This window comes from Salvelinus sp. IW2-2015, linkage group LG26 (assembly GCF_002910315.2).
Source record: "Salvelinus sp. IW2-2015 linkage group LG26, ASM291031v2, whole genome shotgun sequence".
Taxonomy (NCBI): domain Eukaryota; kingdom Metazoa; phylum Chordata; class Actinopteri; order Salmoniformes; family Salmonidae; genus Salvelinus; species Salvelinus sp. IW2-2015.
In genome coordinates, this window is record NC_036866.1 from 22,165,638 (window position 1) to 22,183,955 (window position 18,318).

The 18,318-nt window shown below is 42.4% G+C and overlaps 2 protein-coding genes across 3 annotated transcripts in view; one reads left to right on the top strand and one right to left on the bottom strand.

Moving 5' to 3' along the window:
- LOC111952526 (insulin-like growth factor 1 receptor) overlaps positions 1-11,651 on the top strand; it is a 181,854-nt gene extending 170,203 nt beyond the window's left edge. For both annotated transcript variants that reach the window (XM_023971304.2, XM_070435203.1), the window contains exon 21: positions 8,404-11,651. In XM_023971304.2, the coding sequence (XP_023827072.1) occupies positions 8,404-8,938 (535 nt within the window). In that variant the 3' untranslated portion in view covers positions 8,939-11,651. The remainder of the gene's footprint in view (positions 1-8,403) is intronic.
- Positions 11,652-16,565: 4,914 nt separating this feature from the next.
- Positions 16,566-18,025, bottom strand: pgpep1l (pyroglutamyl-peptidase I like). The gene is made up of 4 exons (XM_070435205.1): positions 17,922-18,025; positions 17,704-17,820; positions 17,308-17,534; positions 16,566-17,229 (listed from the first exon to the last, which is right to left on the bottom strand). The coding sequence occupies exons 1-4, from the start codon at positions 17,997-17,999 to the stop codon at positions 16,998-17,000; spliced, it is 654 nt and encodes a 217-aa protein (XP_070291306.1). The 5' UTR covers positions 18,000-18,025; the 3' UTR covers positions 16,566-16,997.
- Between the last annotated feature and the right edge of the window lie 293 nt (positions 18,026-18,318).

The following is an 18,318-nucleotide window of genomic DNA, read 5'->3' on the forward strand; positions in this document are numbered from 1 at the left end:
GTGCGAGCAAGGAGGCCTACACACCTGACTCAGTTACTCCGGCTCTGTCAGGAGGAATGGGCCAAAATTCACCCAACTTAATGTGGGAAGCTTGTGGAAGGCTACCCGAAACGTTTGACCCAGTTAAACAACAATTTAAAGTTAATTCTACCAAATACTGAGTTTATGTAAACTTCTGACCCACTGGGAATGTGATGAGAGAAATAAAAGCTGAAATAAATCATTCTCTCTACTATTATTCTGGCATTTCACATTCTTAAAATGAAGTGGTGATCCTAACTGACCTAAAACAGGGATTTTTTACTAGGATTAAATGTCAGGAAGTGTGAAAACTGAGTTTAAATGTATTTGGCTAAGGTGTATGTAAACTTCCGACTTCAACTGTATGGGTATCAAATCAGTCCAAAAAAAAAAAACTTACAGTGAAATGCTTCCTTACAAGCCCTTAACCAACAATGGAAAAGAAAGATAAGAGTTAAGAAATATATTTACTAGATAAACTAAAGTTAATCAAGTAAATGAGCAACAATAAAATATCAGTAACGAGGCTATATACAGGGGGTACCGGCACTGTGTCAATGTGCGGGGGCACAGGTTAGTCGAGGTAATTGAGGTAATATGTACATGTAGGTAGGGGTAAAGTGACTATGCATAGATAATAAACAGCGTGTAACAGCAGTGTAAAATCTGAATTATTATGGGGATGAGTGAAACTTTAAATACACATACGCTATACTACACTGAACAAAACTGTTGGTCCCATGTTTCATGAGCTGAATCAAAGATCCCCGAAATTTTGCATACACACAAACAGCTTATTTCTCTCCAATTTTGTGCACTAATTTGTTTGCAATCCATGTTGGTGATKATTTCTCCTTAGCAAAGATAATTATTCCACCTGACAGGTGTGGCATATCATATAGAAGTTGATTCAAAGGCATGATCATTACACAGGTGCACCTTGTTCTGGGGACAGTAAAAGGCCACTCTAAAATGTGTTTTGTCATACAACACAATGCCAAATATGTCTCAAGTTTTGAGGGAGCGTGTAATTGGCATGCTGACTGCAGGAATGTCCACCAGAGATGTTGCCAGAGAATTGAATGCTAATTTCTCTACCATAAGCTGCCTCCAACATTGTTTTAAAGAATTTTGCAGTACTTCCAACCGGCCTCACAACCGRAGACCACATGTAACCATGCCAGCTCAGGACCTCCACATCTGGCTTCTTTACCTTAGACCAGTCACCCGGAGAGCTGATGAAATTGTGGGTTTGCACAACCAAAGAATTGTCAGAAACCTTCTCAGGGAAGCTCATCTGCGTGCTTGTCATCCTCACTAGGGTTTTGACCTGACTGCAGTTCAATGTCGTAACCGACTTAAGTGGGCAAATCCTCACCTTCGATGGCCACTGGCACGCTGGAGAAGTGTGCTCTTCACGGATGAATACCGCTTTCCACTCTACCAAGCAGATGGCAGACAGTGTGTATGGTGTTGTGTTAGCGAGCGGTTTGCTGATATCAACTTTGTGAACAGAGTGGCCCATGGTGGCGGTGGGGTTATTGTATGGGCAAATTCAAAAAGGCACTCGCACATCTGAGCAATCTTATTTGCCAAGATGGCGTAGCAGTCGGACGTGTGTTTGTCTTGTCTTGTCCCGTGTAAATAGTCCTCGTATTTTTCGTATACATTTCGTATATATTTTAATTTCACTTTCCATCTAGGAACTGAATATACATTCCTACATTCCGCCTCACCCAATGTGGTACGGACCTGCTATTTTTTATACTTTAGAACCGTAACCCCAATCAGAAGCTAGCCAGATAACTAGCTACTAGCTAGTAGTCAGTTAGCCACTGCTGCGGTCTTCACCCTTAACTCGGACACAGCCAGCTTCAGCTCGGGCCAATACCTGCCAGTCTGCAAGCGCGATATCAAACCCAAGCATTTAGAGGACTGCTTTTTCTCTACCACATCACCGGATTCTACGAAAGCTCTGACAATACACCGTATCATCACAGCTAGTAGCTGCAACCGAGTGGCTTACTACGGCTATGTCAACACCAGTTAGCTTGAGCTAGCCTCGAGCTAGGCCCATCTGCCGGCTAGCCGAAGAGTCTACCAGCGAATTCTTGGGCACAATACCTCTTTGCCAATTGACGGACCTTTTTTTTGCCGACACAGAGCCCTGCCAACCATCACAACTGTCTAAATCAGCTTACAAGCTAATTTAGCCATTTTTTTGCCGCTGCTAGCAGCTTCTACTTCTGCACAGACACCAGCCCTGTTATTAGCCTGGATATTACTCACAATTTTACCAGCATCGGACTGTCTCTCGACAACAACGCCGGATTCCTGCCGTAATCCCTGAGCCACTACTTCTGATCCTCACAGCTAGCTTGCAGCTAGCGCAGCTAGCCACTGCACGAAGCTAGCACCAGTTAGGCAAACACCAATTCTACAATTACAACTCTCTTTTCGCCATCGCCATCGGCTTATTCCTGTCGACACGACCAGTCTGAGCAGACCCCCCTCGTCTGAGCAGACCACCCCCGGCTACTAACTTTAAACGCCGCGTGCTAGCTTAGTGGAGGCCTCCTGCACCATCTACGGCTGCCCCCTGGACACTTGATCACTTGAGCTACATAGACTGATTGCCTGCTGACTGTCCATTAATTCACGGTACTCCATTCTGTTTATTTGTGTTTATCTGTCGGGCTCTGTGCTTTAACTCAGGATCTGTGGTGTTAGTTAATCCGACCCTCTCTGCTAGTCGCTCGCATTTTTACCTGTTGTTGCTGTGTTAGACAGCACCCTGTTTATTGCGCTGTTATTTACCTGTTTTTAGCTAGCTCTCCATCAAGACCTGCAATCACTTTACCTTATGTATGTCTCTCTCAAATACAATATGCCTTGCATACTGTTGTTCAGCTAGTTACATTATCATTTTTGGTTTGCAATGGACCCCGTAGTTCCACTCTCCGTACCTCTGATCCTCCTTTGTCCCACCCCCACACATGCGTGACCTCACCCATTGAGACCAGCATGTCTCCAGAAGATACAACCTCTCTTTATCATCACCCAGTGCCTGGGCTTGCCCCGCTTACCCTGCCGCCACATACCCCTGGCTGCACATATTAGCCCAGAATCTATTCTACGCACGCCCATAAATCTCTCCCTTATCTTTGTCCCACACGCTCTAGGCGACCAGTTTGATAGCCTTTAGCCGCACCCTCATCCTACTACCCTCTGTTCCTCGGGTATGTGAGGTAAAACCAGGCCCTGCATGTCCGCCAGTCACCCCCATTTTGTTGACTTCTGTGATCGAAAAACCTTGGCCTCATGCATGTCAACATCAGAAGCCTCCTCCTAAGTTTGCCTTACTCACCGCTTTAGCACACTCTGCCAACCACTGATGTCCTTGCCGTTCCGGAATCCTGCTTAGGAAGGCCACCAAAAATTCTTGCTAGATTCCATTCACATAACCACTATAACACTTTCCGTTCAAGATAGAACTGCCAAAGGGGGAGGAGTTGCAATCTACTGCAGAGATAGCCTGCAAAGTTCTGTCATACTTTTCAGGCTATGCCAAACAGTTCGAACTTCTAATTTTAAAAATAACTCTCCAGAAATAAGTCTCTCACTGTTGCCGCCTGCTACCGACCCCCCTCAGCTCCAGCTTGCCCTGGACACCATATCTGTGAATTGATCGCTCCCCATCTAGCTTCAGAGTTTGTTCTGTTAGGTGACCTAAACTGGAATATGCTTAACCCGGCCAGGTCCTACAATCCAAGCGATGCCCTCAATCTCACACAAAATCATCAAGAGAACCACCAGGTACACCCTAAATCCGTAAACTATGGCACCCTAATAGACATATCCTGACCAAACCTGCCTCCAAATACACCTCTGCTGTCTCAATCAAGATCTCAGCGATCACTGCCTCAATTGCCTGTATCCGCCACGGGTCCCGGTCAAACGACCACCCCTCACACTGTCAAACCGCTCCCTAAACACTTTGCCGAGCAGGCCTTTCTAATCGACCTGGCCGGTACCGAAGGATATGACCTCATCCCGTCAGTTGAGATGCTGGTCATTCTTTAAAAGTTACTTCCTCACATATTAACAAGCATGCTCCGTTCAAAAAATGCAGAACCAAGAACAGATATAGCCCTTGGTTCACTCCAGACCTGACTGCCCTCGACCAGCACAAAAACATCCTGTGCGAACTGCAATAGCATCGAAGAGCCCCCGATATGCAACTGTTCAGGGAGTCAGGAACCAATACACGCAGTGCAGTGCAGGAAAGCAAGGCCAGCTTTTATCAAGCCAGAAAATTTGCATCCTGTAGCTCTAACTCCAAAAAAGTCTCTGGATACTGTAAAGTCCATGGAAAACAAGAGCACCTCCTCCAGCTGCCCACGTGCACTGAGGCTATGTAACACGGTCACCACTGATAAATCCGTTTATAATCGAAAAACTTCAACAAAACATTTCTCAATGGCTGGCCATGTCCCTTCCTCCTGGCGACTCCAAACCTTGGCCAACAGCCCCGCCCCCCCCGCTGCTACTCGCCCAAGCCTCCCAGCTTCTCCTTTACCCATATCCAGATAGCAGATTCTGAAAAGCTGGAAAACCTGACCATACAAATCAGCTGGGCTTAAACTCTGACCCCCCTATTTCTGAAACTGTCCGCCGCCATTGTCGCACCCCCATTACAGCCTTGTTCAACCTCTCCTTCGTATCATCTGAGATCCCCAAGATGGAAAGCGCCCGGTCATCCCCCTCTTTCAAAGGGGAGACACCTGACCAAACTGTACAGACCTATATCCATCTCGCCCTGCCATCAAGAGTCCTTCGAAACCCAAAACTTCACAAACAGTATCACTGACCATCTCGAATCCCACGTACCTCTCCGCCTGTGCAAATCCCGGTTTCCGACGCTCCGTCACCGTGTGCGTGCACCTCCTAGCCACGCTCAAGTACCTAAACGACTATTCATAAACCGCCATCGATAAAAACATTACTGTGCAGCCGTCTTCACTCGACCTGGCCAAGGCTTTCGACTCTGCAATCACCATATTCTTATCGGCAACTCAGTAGCCTCGGTTTTTCTAAATGACCTCTTGCCTGGTCACCAACTACTTTGCAGACAGAGTTCAGTGTGTCAAATCGGAGGGCATGTTGTCCGGTCCTCTGCAGTCTCTATGGGCAGGCTACCACAGGGTTCAATTCTCGGGCCGACTCTTTTCTCTGTTATACATCAATGATGTGCTTTGCTGCGAGCGATTCCCTGATCCACCCCTACCAGACGAACCATCTATATACTTCCGCCCTTCCTTGGACACTGTGCTATCTAACCTCCAACGAGCTTCAATGCCATACAACACTCCTTCCGTGCCTCCAACTGCTCTTAAACGCTAGTAAAACCAAATGCATGCTTTCAACGTCCTGCCTGCACCGCACGACCCGACTAGCATCACCACGCTGGACGTTCCGACCTAGAATATGTGACATCTATAAGTACCTAGGTGTCTGGCTAGACTGCAAACTCTCCTTCCAGACTCATATCAAACATCTCCAATCCAAAATCAAATCAAGAATCGGCTTTCTATTCCGCAACAAAGCCTCCTTCACTCACGCCGCCAAACTTACCCTAGTAAAACTGACTATCCTACCGATCCTCGACTTCGGCATGGCATCTACAAAATAGCTTCCAATACTCTACTCAGCAAACTGGATGCAGTTTATCACAATGCCATTCGTTTTGTTACTATAAAGCACCTTATACGACCCACCACTGCGACCTGTATCCCTAGTCGGCTGGCCCTCGCTACATGTTCGTCGTCAGACCCACTGGCTCCAGGTCATCTACAAGGCTATGCTAGGTAAAGTCCGCCTTATCTCAGTTCACTGGTCACGATGGCTACACCCACCCGCAGCACGCGCTCCAGCAGGTGTATCTCACTGATCATCCCTAAAGCCAAAACCTCATTTGGACGCCTTTCCTTCCATTCTCTGCTGCCTGCGACTGGAACGATTGCAAAAATCTGAAGTTGGAGACTTTTATCTCCCTCAACAACTTTAAAAATCTGCTATCCGAGCAGCTAACCGACTGCTGCAGCTGTAAATAGTCCATCTGTAAACTACCCACCCAATTTACCTACCTCACCCCCCATACTGCTTTTATTTATTTACTTTCTGCTCTTTGACACCAGTATCTCTTCTTGCACATGATCATCTGATGATTTATCACTCCAGTGTAATCTGCTAAATTGTAATTATCGATTTATTGCCTACCTCATGCCTTTTGCACACATTGTATATAGATTCTCTTTTTTTTTCTACCATGTTATTGACTTGTTTATTGTTTACTCCATGTGTAACTCTGTGTTGTCTGTTCACACTGCTATGCTTTATCTTGGCCAGGTCGCAGTTGCAAATGAGAACTTGTTCTCAACTAGCCTACCTGGTTAAATAAAGGTGAAATAAAAAAWWAAWWAWWWWWTTTGCAGGTGCATGGCATCAATTGAACAAGATGAAGGAAAAGGAAACCGCACACTGCTCTTGATAGTATCACCGATATTTAATAAGCTTACGTATCGGCCACACGGCCTTCGTCAAAGCTTTATTATTGTTATTGTATGGGCAGACATAAGCTACGGACAACGAACACAGTTGCATTTTATCTATGGCAATTTGAATGCCATTCATCCACTGCCATCGCCTCATGTTTCAGCATGATAATGCACTGTACACAAATCCTGGAACCTGAAAATGTCCCAGTTCTTCCATGGCCTGGACATGTCACCCATTGAGCATGTTTGGGATTCTCTGGATCAATGTGTACGACAGCATGTTCCACTTCCCACCAATATCCAGCAACTTCGCACAGCCATTGAAAAGGACTGGAACAACATTCCACAGGCCACAATCAACAGCCTGATCAACTTTATGCGAAGGAGATGTATCACACTGCATGGGGCAAATGGTGGTCACACCAGATACTGACTTGTTTTCTGATCCACGCCCCTAGCTTTTCATTAAGGTATATTTGACCAACGTGAAATACATGTGAAGTCACAGTCATGTGAAATACATAGATTTGGGCCTAATGAATTTATTTTAAATGACTGATTTCTATATATGAACTGTAACTCAGTATAATCTTTGAAATTGTTGCATGTTGGGTTCATATTTTAGTTCAGTATAGATAGAATTATGGCAATATCTAAGATACTGTTCTATGGTGAAATATGACTAGACATTTGGTKCAATGTTAGAAAGCTCCATGAAAATAACAGATTTTCTGAGATTGTGAAACATGTTAATGGTCAGGCCTGCAGCTGCAGATTCCTGTTTATTAATGGTCTGTCATAGCATAGGTTGCTCTCTTTTGTAGCTCTCTATCTCTACTCTGGTAGAGGCTTGCATTGGTATGGGTATTTATAATGTTGTGAACGATGCAACATTTACATATCGTGATGTGAGTGAAATGATGTGAAAAGTAAAATGTGCTGGAATGTGTTTGTGTGTGATGAGGAGCTGGGTGCTGACATGCAGACATGATTTATTGTAGCGTATTTTCTCATTTCACATCAGCGAAAGTTATACACAGCGACAGATTGTCCAGGAAGAATTTTCAGCATGCCAATGTCAAGCAGACAGGTTACTCTGGTGCGTGGGCCCAGCTCCAAGCATTACAGCCATTTTCATGGGAGGTCTTGGAGCCGGGGTTTAGTTTAGCCATCTGAAAGACAACTTTAAGAGACTCACTCACTGAGAGACTAAAGAACAAACCATGACCAACCCTCCCTCCCGCTGGCTGAAACTTAGTTTGAAGTTAAGTGTCTGCTTCAGAGAGAACTACCCAGAAAGCTTTGGTGCGGAGAGGCTGAGATACCCWGCTGTACAGGCTGTTGTGGGATCGGACATAGAGAGGTGGCTGCTGGGAGAGAGGGAGATGACTAAGTGGTTTATGTCAGTAGGCTGTAGAAGGTATTCTTAGCTTGTTTGTGTATAATGTAATATGTGGTGTGTGGTCTCTATATGTGGTCTATATGTGGTCTCTTTTTATGGTGTTGTTTTGATGTTTTCTGTGTTCTGTCGCTAGCCTAGCACAGTATGCTCATGTATGATTTACTGTCTAGTTGTACACATGCTGTAGTATGGTATATGATGGTAGATTCTTACTGATGTTCTATGCATAGTTGGCAGTAGCTGTTTGTATAGAAACCTCTGGAAGTTGTTTGTTTCAGTGAGTATCAGAAACATTTTAATTGGCTCTATCTTGGTGCACTCTGCCACCTTATGGTGAGAAGATGCAATGATAGATGTATTGGATCATATTTTAGTTCCTTCATATTATGTATAATAAATGAGATAATGTGTTTGTGCCCTTAGGTTTGAGCTGATGCGGATGTGCTGGCAGTACAACCCCAAGATGCGTCCCTCCTTCCTGGAGATCATCAACAGCCTCAAGGAGGAGCTGGAGCCTCCGTTCAGTGAGATGAGCTTCTTCTTCAGCGAGGAGAACAAGCCCCCGGACACTGAGGAGCTGGACATGGAGGTGGAGAACATGAAGAACGTGCCACTGGACCCTGCACCCAGCAGACCCCCCACTGCTGTTCCTCTGCCCTCCCAGGGACCCATGGGGGCCACAGGGGGCTCCGCGCCCCCTCCTCCCCAGCAGTTATCCCCAATGCAATGCCCTTCTAATACCCTGAAGGGACCTGGCTCTCCCTCCACCTCAGTCCCGGCTGCCTCTGTCTCGGCCTCCCCAGGCCTGGCCTTGGACAAGCACTCAGGACAGATATCGGCCAACGGGCCAGTGGTGGTGCTGCGGCCCAACTTTGAGGATACACAAAACTACGCTCACATGAACGGGGGGCGCAAGAATGAGCGGGCGCTGCCACTGCCCCAGTCTTCAGCCTGCTGATCCCCTCCTCCACCCTCAGCCAGATCACCCCACTCCTCCTCTTCTCACACAGGGTAACATAAACTTCTCCCCTGCTTTAGTTATGATGGGGTGATGGATGAGTGAATAACTGACACATTATACTACTCTACTGCAGTAGGAGTCTTTCATTTTTAAATAATATTATCAAGATTTATTATTGAATACCAAGACTGAGAAACAGCACAGAAACCTGCTAAAGCGTTTGGAGTATGGTGGCACAGAACGAACAACAACACTGGGAAGCTCTAGGGTTTACTTCTTGTTTAGTATTTGTTACTTTAAAAACATCATTAAAGAAGGACATCATCAATATTCCCTGACTGACAGGTATTGTAAGTGAGAGACAATAACTTTAAAAAAGAATTTGAAGCATATCTGCTAGAAAATCCAACAGACGAGCCCATTTAGATCATTTCTGAGAGAATAATGTGCATCTCTGAGTGTGTTTATACTGCCTTCGGAAAGTATTCAGACCCCTTGACTTTTTCCACATTTTGTTACATTACAGCCTTATTCTAAGATATTTTTTACCCTATAATGACAAAGCAAAAATAGATTTTGCAAGTATTCCTGGCCTTTGTTATGAGACTCGAAATTGAGCTCCGGTGCATACTGTTTCCATTGATCATCCTTGAGATGTTTCTACAACTTGATTGGAGTCCACGAGTGGTAAATTAAATTGATTGGACATGATTTGGAAAGGCACACACCTGTCTATATAAGGTCCCACAGTTGACAGTGCACGTCAGAGCAAAAACCAAGCCATAAGGTCGGAGGAATTGTCCGTAGAGCTCCGAGACAAGATCTGGGGAAGGGTACCAAAAAAAATCTGCAGCATTGAAGGTCCCCAAGAACACAGTGGCCTCCATCATTCTTAAATGGAAGAAGTTTGGCATCACCAAACCCGGCCAAACTAAGCAATCGGAGGAGAAGGGTCTTGGTCATGGAGGTGACCAAGAACCGGGTGGTCACTCTGACAGAGCTCCAAAGTTCCTCTGTGGAGATGGGAGACAACCATCTCTGCAGCACTCCATCAGACATTTATGGTTGAGTGGCCAGACGGAAGCCACTCCTTAGTAAAAGGCATATGACAGCTTGCCTGGAGTTTGCCAAAAGGCACCTAAAGGACTCTCAAACCATGAGAATCAAGATTCTCTGGTCTGATGAACCAAGATTGAACTCTTTGGCCTGAATGCCAAGGGTCACGTCTGGAGGAAACCTGGTACCATCCCTGCGGTGAAGGATGTTTTTCAGCGGCAGGGAGACTAGTCAGGGTCAAGGCAAAGATGAACGGAGCAAAGCACAGAGAGATCCTTGATGAAAACCTGCCCGGGACAAGTCTAAGCACGCAGCCAAGACAACTCGGGAGTGGCTTTGGAACAAGTCTCTGAATGTCTTTGAGTGGCCCAGCCAGAGCCCGACTTGAACCCGATCGAACATCTCTGGAGAGACCTGAAAATACCTGTGCAGCGACGCTCCCCATCCAACCTGACAGATCTTGAGAGGATCTGCAGAGAAGAATGGGAGAAACTCCTCAAATACATTTGTACCAAGCTTTTAGCATCATACCCAAGAATAATTGAGGCTGTAATCGCTGCCAAAGGTGCTTCAACAAAGTACTGAGTAAAGGATCTGAATACTTATGTAAATGTAATGACATTTTTTCATTTTTAATAGATTTGCTAAAATGTCTAAAAAACAGTTTTTGCTTTGTCATTATGGGGTATTGTGTGTAGATTGATGAGGATTTTTWAAAATCCATTTTAGAATCAGGCTGTAACATAACAAAATGTGGAAAAAGCCAAGGGGTCCAAACACATTCCAAATGCACTGTATTTCTATACCAACACATAATTCTCTCGACAGCAAGATATAGCTCCTCTTACAAACCTATTTTCATCTGTATACTTCTCCCACATTTCAGACATTGATGTGTTCTGGACTAGGATAATTGGTTTTCCTGTAAATATTCCTGGAATGATTTCAGGAGTGGGTAGATATGATAGAGGGAGGGCAATTGTGAATTGGACACATTTTTTGCCAAATCAAAGTTAGTAGTTTTCTCCTTCTTGCTCTTCATTTGTCCTTTTGATTTGACATGGAGAGAAACATAATCAAGCATCCTAAAAAATACAAATTGCTGTTTATTTAGTTTTCTACTTCACAATTACAATCAAATTGTAAAAGGAATTTGCCTGTTTTCTTTTCTGGGGTTTTTCGGGTTCACATCAGAGCCCTTATTTGGAGTCCTATTTTATTGTATGTGTCATCTGAGAGATGAAAACACCAACATCACCAACAGAGACATTGAGCAAAAAGGACTTGGCGCCAAAAATGCAACACATACAGAAACATACCTGAAGTGGAAGGTATTGGATCAGTTCTGATACAAGGAGAACTAAAGGACTCAACAGAACTTCACCTTGTGACTATACATACGTCTGCTAAAAGCATGCGAGGCATTGTACGCAGCAGATTTTTTAAAGACTCGTCATTAGTCTCTCTGTACAATTCAAACATTTATATAAAGGTCTTACAGTTGTATGTTAGACCTTAGGATCATTTTCACACACATCATTGGTTTGTCACTTTTATAACTTTTGTACTGTTCAGATGTTCACCTGTACAGAATGAAGCTGCTATTTTATTATTTTTCTTTTTTAGATGTTATATATATATATATATATATATATATATAAAGAAATCCTTCAGGTTTAATAGTTTATGATCTCCACTACAGTCCATTTCTTATGCGTCATACTTCTCCAAGCAAAGAAAATGATAATTTAGATATAAAATGACTTTTCTCTCTTCTTTACCCCAGAAGGTTGTCTGTATCACCACATATTCTCCATTGCCTTTAACTTTTTTATGAACATGTTTTCCTTTGCATTCTTTTTTTGTAGATTTCTATATTATTATTGTTATTATTATTATTAGTTTGAATGGACACCTTAGCTCCATGTGTGAGCGTGTACGTTTGTCACCCTTCTTGTACCAGTTGTCTAGCACTGCGCCAAGTTATTCCCCCCTAGGTGCAACTCAATCTCAGGTCGAAGTAAAGGTTTTGCTTTCTCCATACATTCTCATTACTGTCCTCTGCTTGTTTCACCTCTCTGTCGAGTCCAATAGTGCCCTCTCCCCTCCCCTCCAGCCCCACACTGAAATGTACAGTATACCTGCCTCCCCCAGTGCCTCCTTTTGAAGTCAGGATTAGTTACACAGGACCTTCTTTTTTTCTACTGCATCTGGTGTTTTAACCCATCCATTTTCCTGCCTCTCAATTAATAGGGCTAATTGGGTTGTCTTGTTTGCCTTAATTATCCCAACCACTCACCATCCCCTCAAAGAAGACTCATCCATAATCATGGTTCTCTTTTTGTGTCTTAGATTTCAAACGCAGCATTACTGCTTATTCTCCTTTATCATTCGATTCATTTCTGCTGTCATACTCATTCTCTTATGATGAAAGTGAAAACAGTTTCTGTTGTTATTCTCCTTAAACATGGCATCTGTAAACCAAATAAGGATGGGTTAAAGTCCAGGGAAGTGGTCACATTTCAATGTCATGAATGGAATAGGTCTTAGTGGGGGTGTCGGTATGAAAAATGTTTTTGAAGCACTTCTCCTTTTGAAAAAGTGTTGCTTGGTGATTATTTTTTCCTTCTTTGAAGGTTCTCTGTAGGATTGTTATTTATTTTTTTATTTTCCTTTTGTGATATCAGTTTAAATCACTGTATAAAGGCCCCATGATTCAGTATAAAGTTGGATTTTTTTATATGTATTTTCTTTGGTGTCATGACTGGGGATGTTTTTCTTTTTTTCCCTTCAAGTATATATCTACCTCACTCTTTTAAAATATATGTATGTGTATGAAAACAAAAGTACATCTCACCTTTTCTCATTAGTCCGTATAAGGTAACCTCACAGTCCTCTGGATCCGGGTAGACCTCATTATCAATACACACCACACACACACCTAGGTTGGAGTGGAGATGGGATGTAGCTAGGGTGGTTCTAATTCTATTTAGTCCCATATGCTTAACGATTTCTGTATCAACTCAATTTTCTGCTGGTCCAAAGATTTTAAATAGAAAATAAAGTATGTTGGTAGTTAACTGAAAGTATGAGGATTTTTAATGTATGTGGTACAGATTATGTTACAGGTTTGATTTAATAAAAGACATTGTCTGGCCTGTATTTCTCAGGAAATGGCTTAAGTCCGACTCATGGTTTGAGCGCTAACATGCTAACCTGGTTACCTAATAATGCTAACTTAGAATAACATCAAATGACTATTGTGATAGGAAGGGTTTACAGTAGGCTACACAAAGTCACAGTACAGTATGTATTGGTAGAGAGAAGGACACAGCCACCTCAGACATCCAGGGCCGTAGCCAAGACATTTTAATAAAGTTGAATCTCATTTACTGCATTTCTATACAATTTAAAAACTGTAAATTGCTATTTGGAGAACAGCAAAAACAACCATTGTCATATTGGTTGCTGTAGCTTCATTCACCTCAGTCGATCTACAAATACATAGCCTACTAGTTATACAATTAGATTAAAAACTATAATTGAAAATGTACAGAGTTGTTTAGCAGAAAAAGTATTTTATTAACAAAAGGTGAACAAATATGTTTGCTATACAGAACTTTTTTGTTGTTGCAGTTTTATAGTTCATTTCCTGCAATTCTACACATGACTTATGCCATGTTAATATGATATCTGAGTGAGAGTAACTAACAAAATCAATGGAGGCCCCTTGGAAGTCTGGGCCCCTGGGTACGTGCACTGCGTTCCCGGTCAGTAATTTGGCCATGATTACTACAAGTCTAGATAGCTAACTAGACTAATTTACCAATCTACAATGTTTTCTGACATGGGCTGATTGAGTGACTGTCAGTGACATATAAACAAGAGAGAAACTGCTGATGCACAGCCAAGTTTCAAAATTGCACTTTATGTATTCTATTATTCTAACTCTCAACAGTAAGTTGAGAGTTCCTTTTTTTAATTCAACATAATTACGGAGGTCTGGACCTCGGTGTCCTCATATGTAGCTACACCCTGCAGAAATCCCATCTCCCCTCCTCCGCAAACAAGGATTTCACAACAAGAAATCCTCAGATCATACAGCTGCCAAGAAGGGTGAAGATGAACGATAACTTCTTTATTTTCAATTGTATCTATGTATTTAGGTAGATTTCAAACAAATCAGTATGTTGGAGTCAAGCAATTTTTTTAAAACAAAAAATGGGAAACATTGCATTTATCATCTTTAATCACTCAAGACATTTTGCAAGACAGAAATCCTTTGCTATTGTAATATACTGTATATTGGAAAACAAGGTAGATCAGAGGATGTTTGGCTTTAGCCTGAATTCTGGATAACTAAACCACTACTGACATTGAAACAACTCCTGTAGAATGTTTGCCAACACTGGCTTCTGGTTTCAGCTTAAACATTTCTTCTTGTAAAAATGGTTATTGCTAATATCCTATGTAAAGTACTGATTTCCCCTAAAGTAAAACTGACGGCACTTATTTCTGTGAAACCCTCTTGGTGAAGACAACATAAACCATACTCACATACTCCTACACTCAATAGCCCCACAAGTTCTCAAAGTCAGTGCTACAAATGCGAAAATATGCTTTGTCCCTTATGTTGCTGGGAGCAGTTGAGTGTGGAAATAACTGGCCTTAGAGAGATATTAGGTCAATATGGAGTAATTGTGGTACATGAAGGCAAACACAGGTTAAGACACCACATACTCTGTCCTGGGAGGGATGTCTCAAAGCAGACCAACTGTAGAAAGAACATCTCCAGCTGTCTGCTGCTGCTCCACCTCCTCATGCATCTGACAGACAGGACACTGTTGGTTCCTCTGTACTCCTTCATCATCTAATCTCTCCATCCTATCCACCTGCTCCTAATGACTCACTTTTCTAAATAGCACCTACAAAGCTCCCACATTCAAATATTGTAGTATTTTTTTTGTCCCCTGTTAAGATTTTTTAAACCGTTCCAATTGGCTTGGAATAGACTTAAACTCTGAATAGACTCAGATGTTGAGGTAGTTGATGTTAATGTCCCTTCATTGTAATCTTCATTATCCTCCTCATTGTGATTAGTCTTTCGACTGCACCCCCTGCTTTCTCTATTCTACTGCTGCTGATAATGGCGCTGCTTCAAAAAAGGGTGTCTCAATCTGTGGGTGTAAATCCTCTAAGACTGGGCCAATATCAATGGAAGTGTTTGGATTTAGACCTCACATTCTCATCAAAAGGTCTTTGTCATTAAGGTTCATAGAAAGGTGAAGCTCTGATTTTGTAGAGCAAAAGACAGGTGGAGTTGGGGGCATATAAACATGATTCTGATTTATGGAGCGGAATGGAGAAAGGTTTTTGGTTCACAGCTCAACAAAACCTGGAAGGCTTACGTGTTCAATATTCTGAAGTTATACTTTTTTTAGGCTGTAAAACCATGGNGGGGGGGGGTGCAGCAAAAGAGACTTGGTTGGATGAATGGCACATTGGCAGAAACAAATGGCTATATATATATATATACCCTTCCAGATTTTTAAGAAATAATTCAGATCACCGTTTTTAACAAGGGCCCTGTGCTTCTGTTGTTCAGTACAGTATAATGGATGGGAGTGTTTCACATTTAGATGTATTGTTTCTAGTGTTGGTGTCTGTAATGATAAAAGATAGAGACATGTGATATGTATTTCTTCTTTTTTTCAGTTATCAAAATGGGTTAAAGGGTTGGCCTGTTGCGAAGGGATTATTTGTTTTCTTGGAATGCTGGCTGTGTTCCTTAGTTACCAGAAGGTTACATACCTATTATAACCACAACTCAAGTAGATACATGGACATAAATAGTACAGGCATGTCCAGTAGATTACGGGTAGTCATGGCAGAGAGTAAATAGCATGACTAGAGTTTTAAGAAGAGTTGTTTACAGTAGAGAAATGGTTTCTTTTTGCATTGCCAATTTGCAAACATGGAGATAAGATTGACTGAGAAGGTTGCATTTCAATTATTATTAATATAATTGTAATTGTATTTTCTTCAGAATGTTCTATATGCAAACCTCAGGTTTATAGAAGATGCATCCATGCAATCAAATCGCAATAATGAGCTTGAGGTTTATCAGTATAATTTTTCAGGCACTGTTGTTCTGCTTTGCATTCCGACAACTTCAAAAAGGGGCCTTGATCTACTGAGAAGATTTTACTTCGTTTTTATTTACCTATACTTTCACAAAATCTGAATCTCTGTGTCATTTCAATGATTGGCAAATAGATTTGGTTAAACAGCTTGGCTAGACTCTGTCTTTTTGCAAGTTCTGTATCTGAGGCCTCCTGGTTTTTCACACGTATACGGTAGTTGAAATGGTGTCTTTTTGACATGCCATTCTCTTAATGTGTATCTATGAGAATTTCTTGTATTTTTTTCTTAAAATTTGAATAAAAAAGTGAATGAGAAAGATGACTTGCTGTCATGACTGATTGCTTATGAGTTATACGTTATTGTCATGACTTCCGCCGAAGTCGGCCCCTCTCCTTGTTCGGGTGGTGTTCGGCGGTCGACGTCACCGGCTTTCTAGTCACCACCGATCCATGTTTCATTTTCGTTTTGTTTTGTCTGTATTACACACACCTGGTTTCAATTCCCATATCATGTTCCTTATTTAACCCTCTGGCATACCTTTCTGTTCTGTCCGTGATTGTTGGTGTCTTAGTGGTTCGTGTATTTTGTTATTCTGTCTATATTTTCCTTATTGGAATATTGCTTGCCTTTTTATGAGTAAACTCAGTTGTTTTGCTCAAACCTGTGTCCTGCGCCTGACTCCGCTACATCTCTGCACCCAATCGCTGACAGTTATCCACATCACAACATACCTGACTATATTCCATACTTGTATATTTAGCAGAATGACTTACTGTTTACAACACATTGATACAGGATGAATAGTAACAATACGAGTGGGATGATCTAACCGGTCATGGATCATCTCCTGTGTGCACTATGCCTGAGGTAGCCATGGTTGGGCTTCGGGAGTCTTGGAGACAGTTGTCATGTGGTCTTTGGCTGTTTGTAGGGCCTCCAGCTGGTTGAGCATGGCCTGAATGACAGTCTGCAGCAGTGGTACCAGTCTTTCAGGAGTGGCCAGGCTGCCTGAGGCTGGCACATGGATGAAGGCTGCCCTCCCATGGCCATGGTGCGGAGAGCAGAAATACACAAAATCACACAGGTACCTGGATAAGAGGGAATGCCTTACAAATCATTGTCTTTACTATTAATGTACAGTATATCTGGGATATATGGAACCCTACCTTCCTGCGTCCCTTGAGTAGATGACATCCAGACCCATTTGTTTGAGGTCCTTGGAGAGGGACCTCATGTCTATGATTGAGTCTAGTCTATCTAGTCCTCCCTCAATGCAGCAATGATTAACAGGACAAAAGGCACACACATCTCTATCTCTGTAACCATGGTTCTTGCCTGTCTGCTCCAGAGAGATGCCTCTAGAGCCCGGGGCTATTCCAAGGTGTATGGCAAACTGGGAATCACAGAGAAAAGTCAGTAAGTTAACCTTTACATGTGAGTGCTGTACAGTAATGGGGCTGAAAAGCAGTATAGACACAGGTAAAGAAGCAAAACATATTTTAGTTATTTAACTGTTAATATAACTCATATAACTCACCCCCCATCATGGTATGCATATTTACCTTTGGGTTAACCGTTTCCCACATGCCAACTATCACCTGCTGTGATTTGATGTAGCTCACTGGTACCTCTTTAATATAGATATTCATGTTCTCTCCCAGTCCAACTTTCTCCAAACCCTATTGCAAATGCAGGACATGGTATATGTAGTTTGCACAATAATTAAATGTATTGAATTAAATGTACACATTCAATTGAAATATCCAACATGTTACATTACCTGAGCTGCCTGCCAACTAGGATTTACCAAGTACTCTCTGAAAGGAACTGTACAAAGGGGAACACGAGCGCTTTCCATTCCAGTAGCCAAACAATAGCCTACATAGCAGAGGCTTACATTTGCTTAGCTGTCAATAAAACATACAACAGCCTAATACAACTTCGAAATACAACTTTAAAAGTAACACAGCCCAGTTAATACCACGGAGACTTCATCTGCGTCCATTACGCGCGACTGATACTCTCCATTTTAAGCAGGCAGATGAGTCAGACATATTCTGTACGTGCAGAAATTAGAATCCCTACCAATGAATACAATTTTATCTGTGAAGTGTAATCAAGAATAGTTTGTTTTCCAAAAATTGTTACATTTTGATTTTATTTTATTTGTAGGGTGT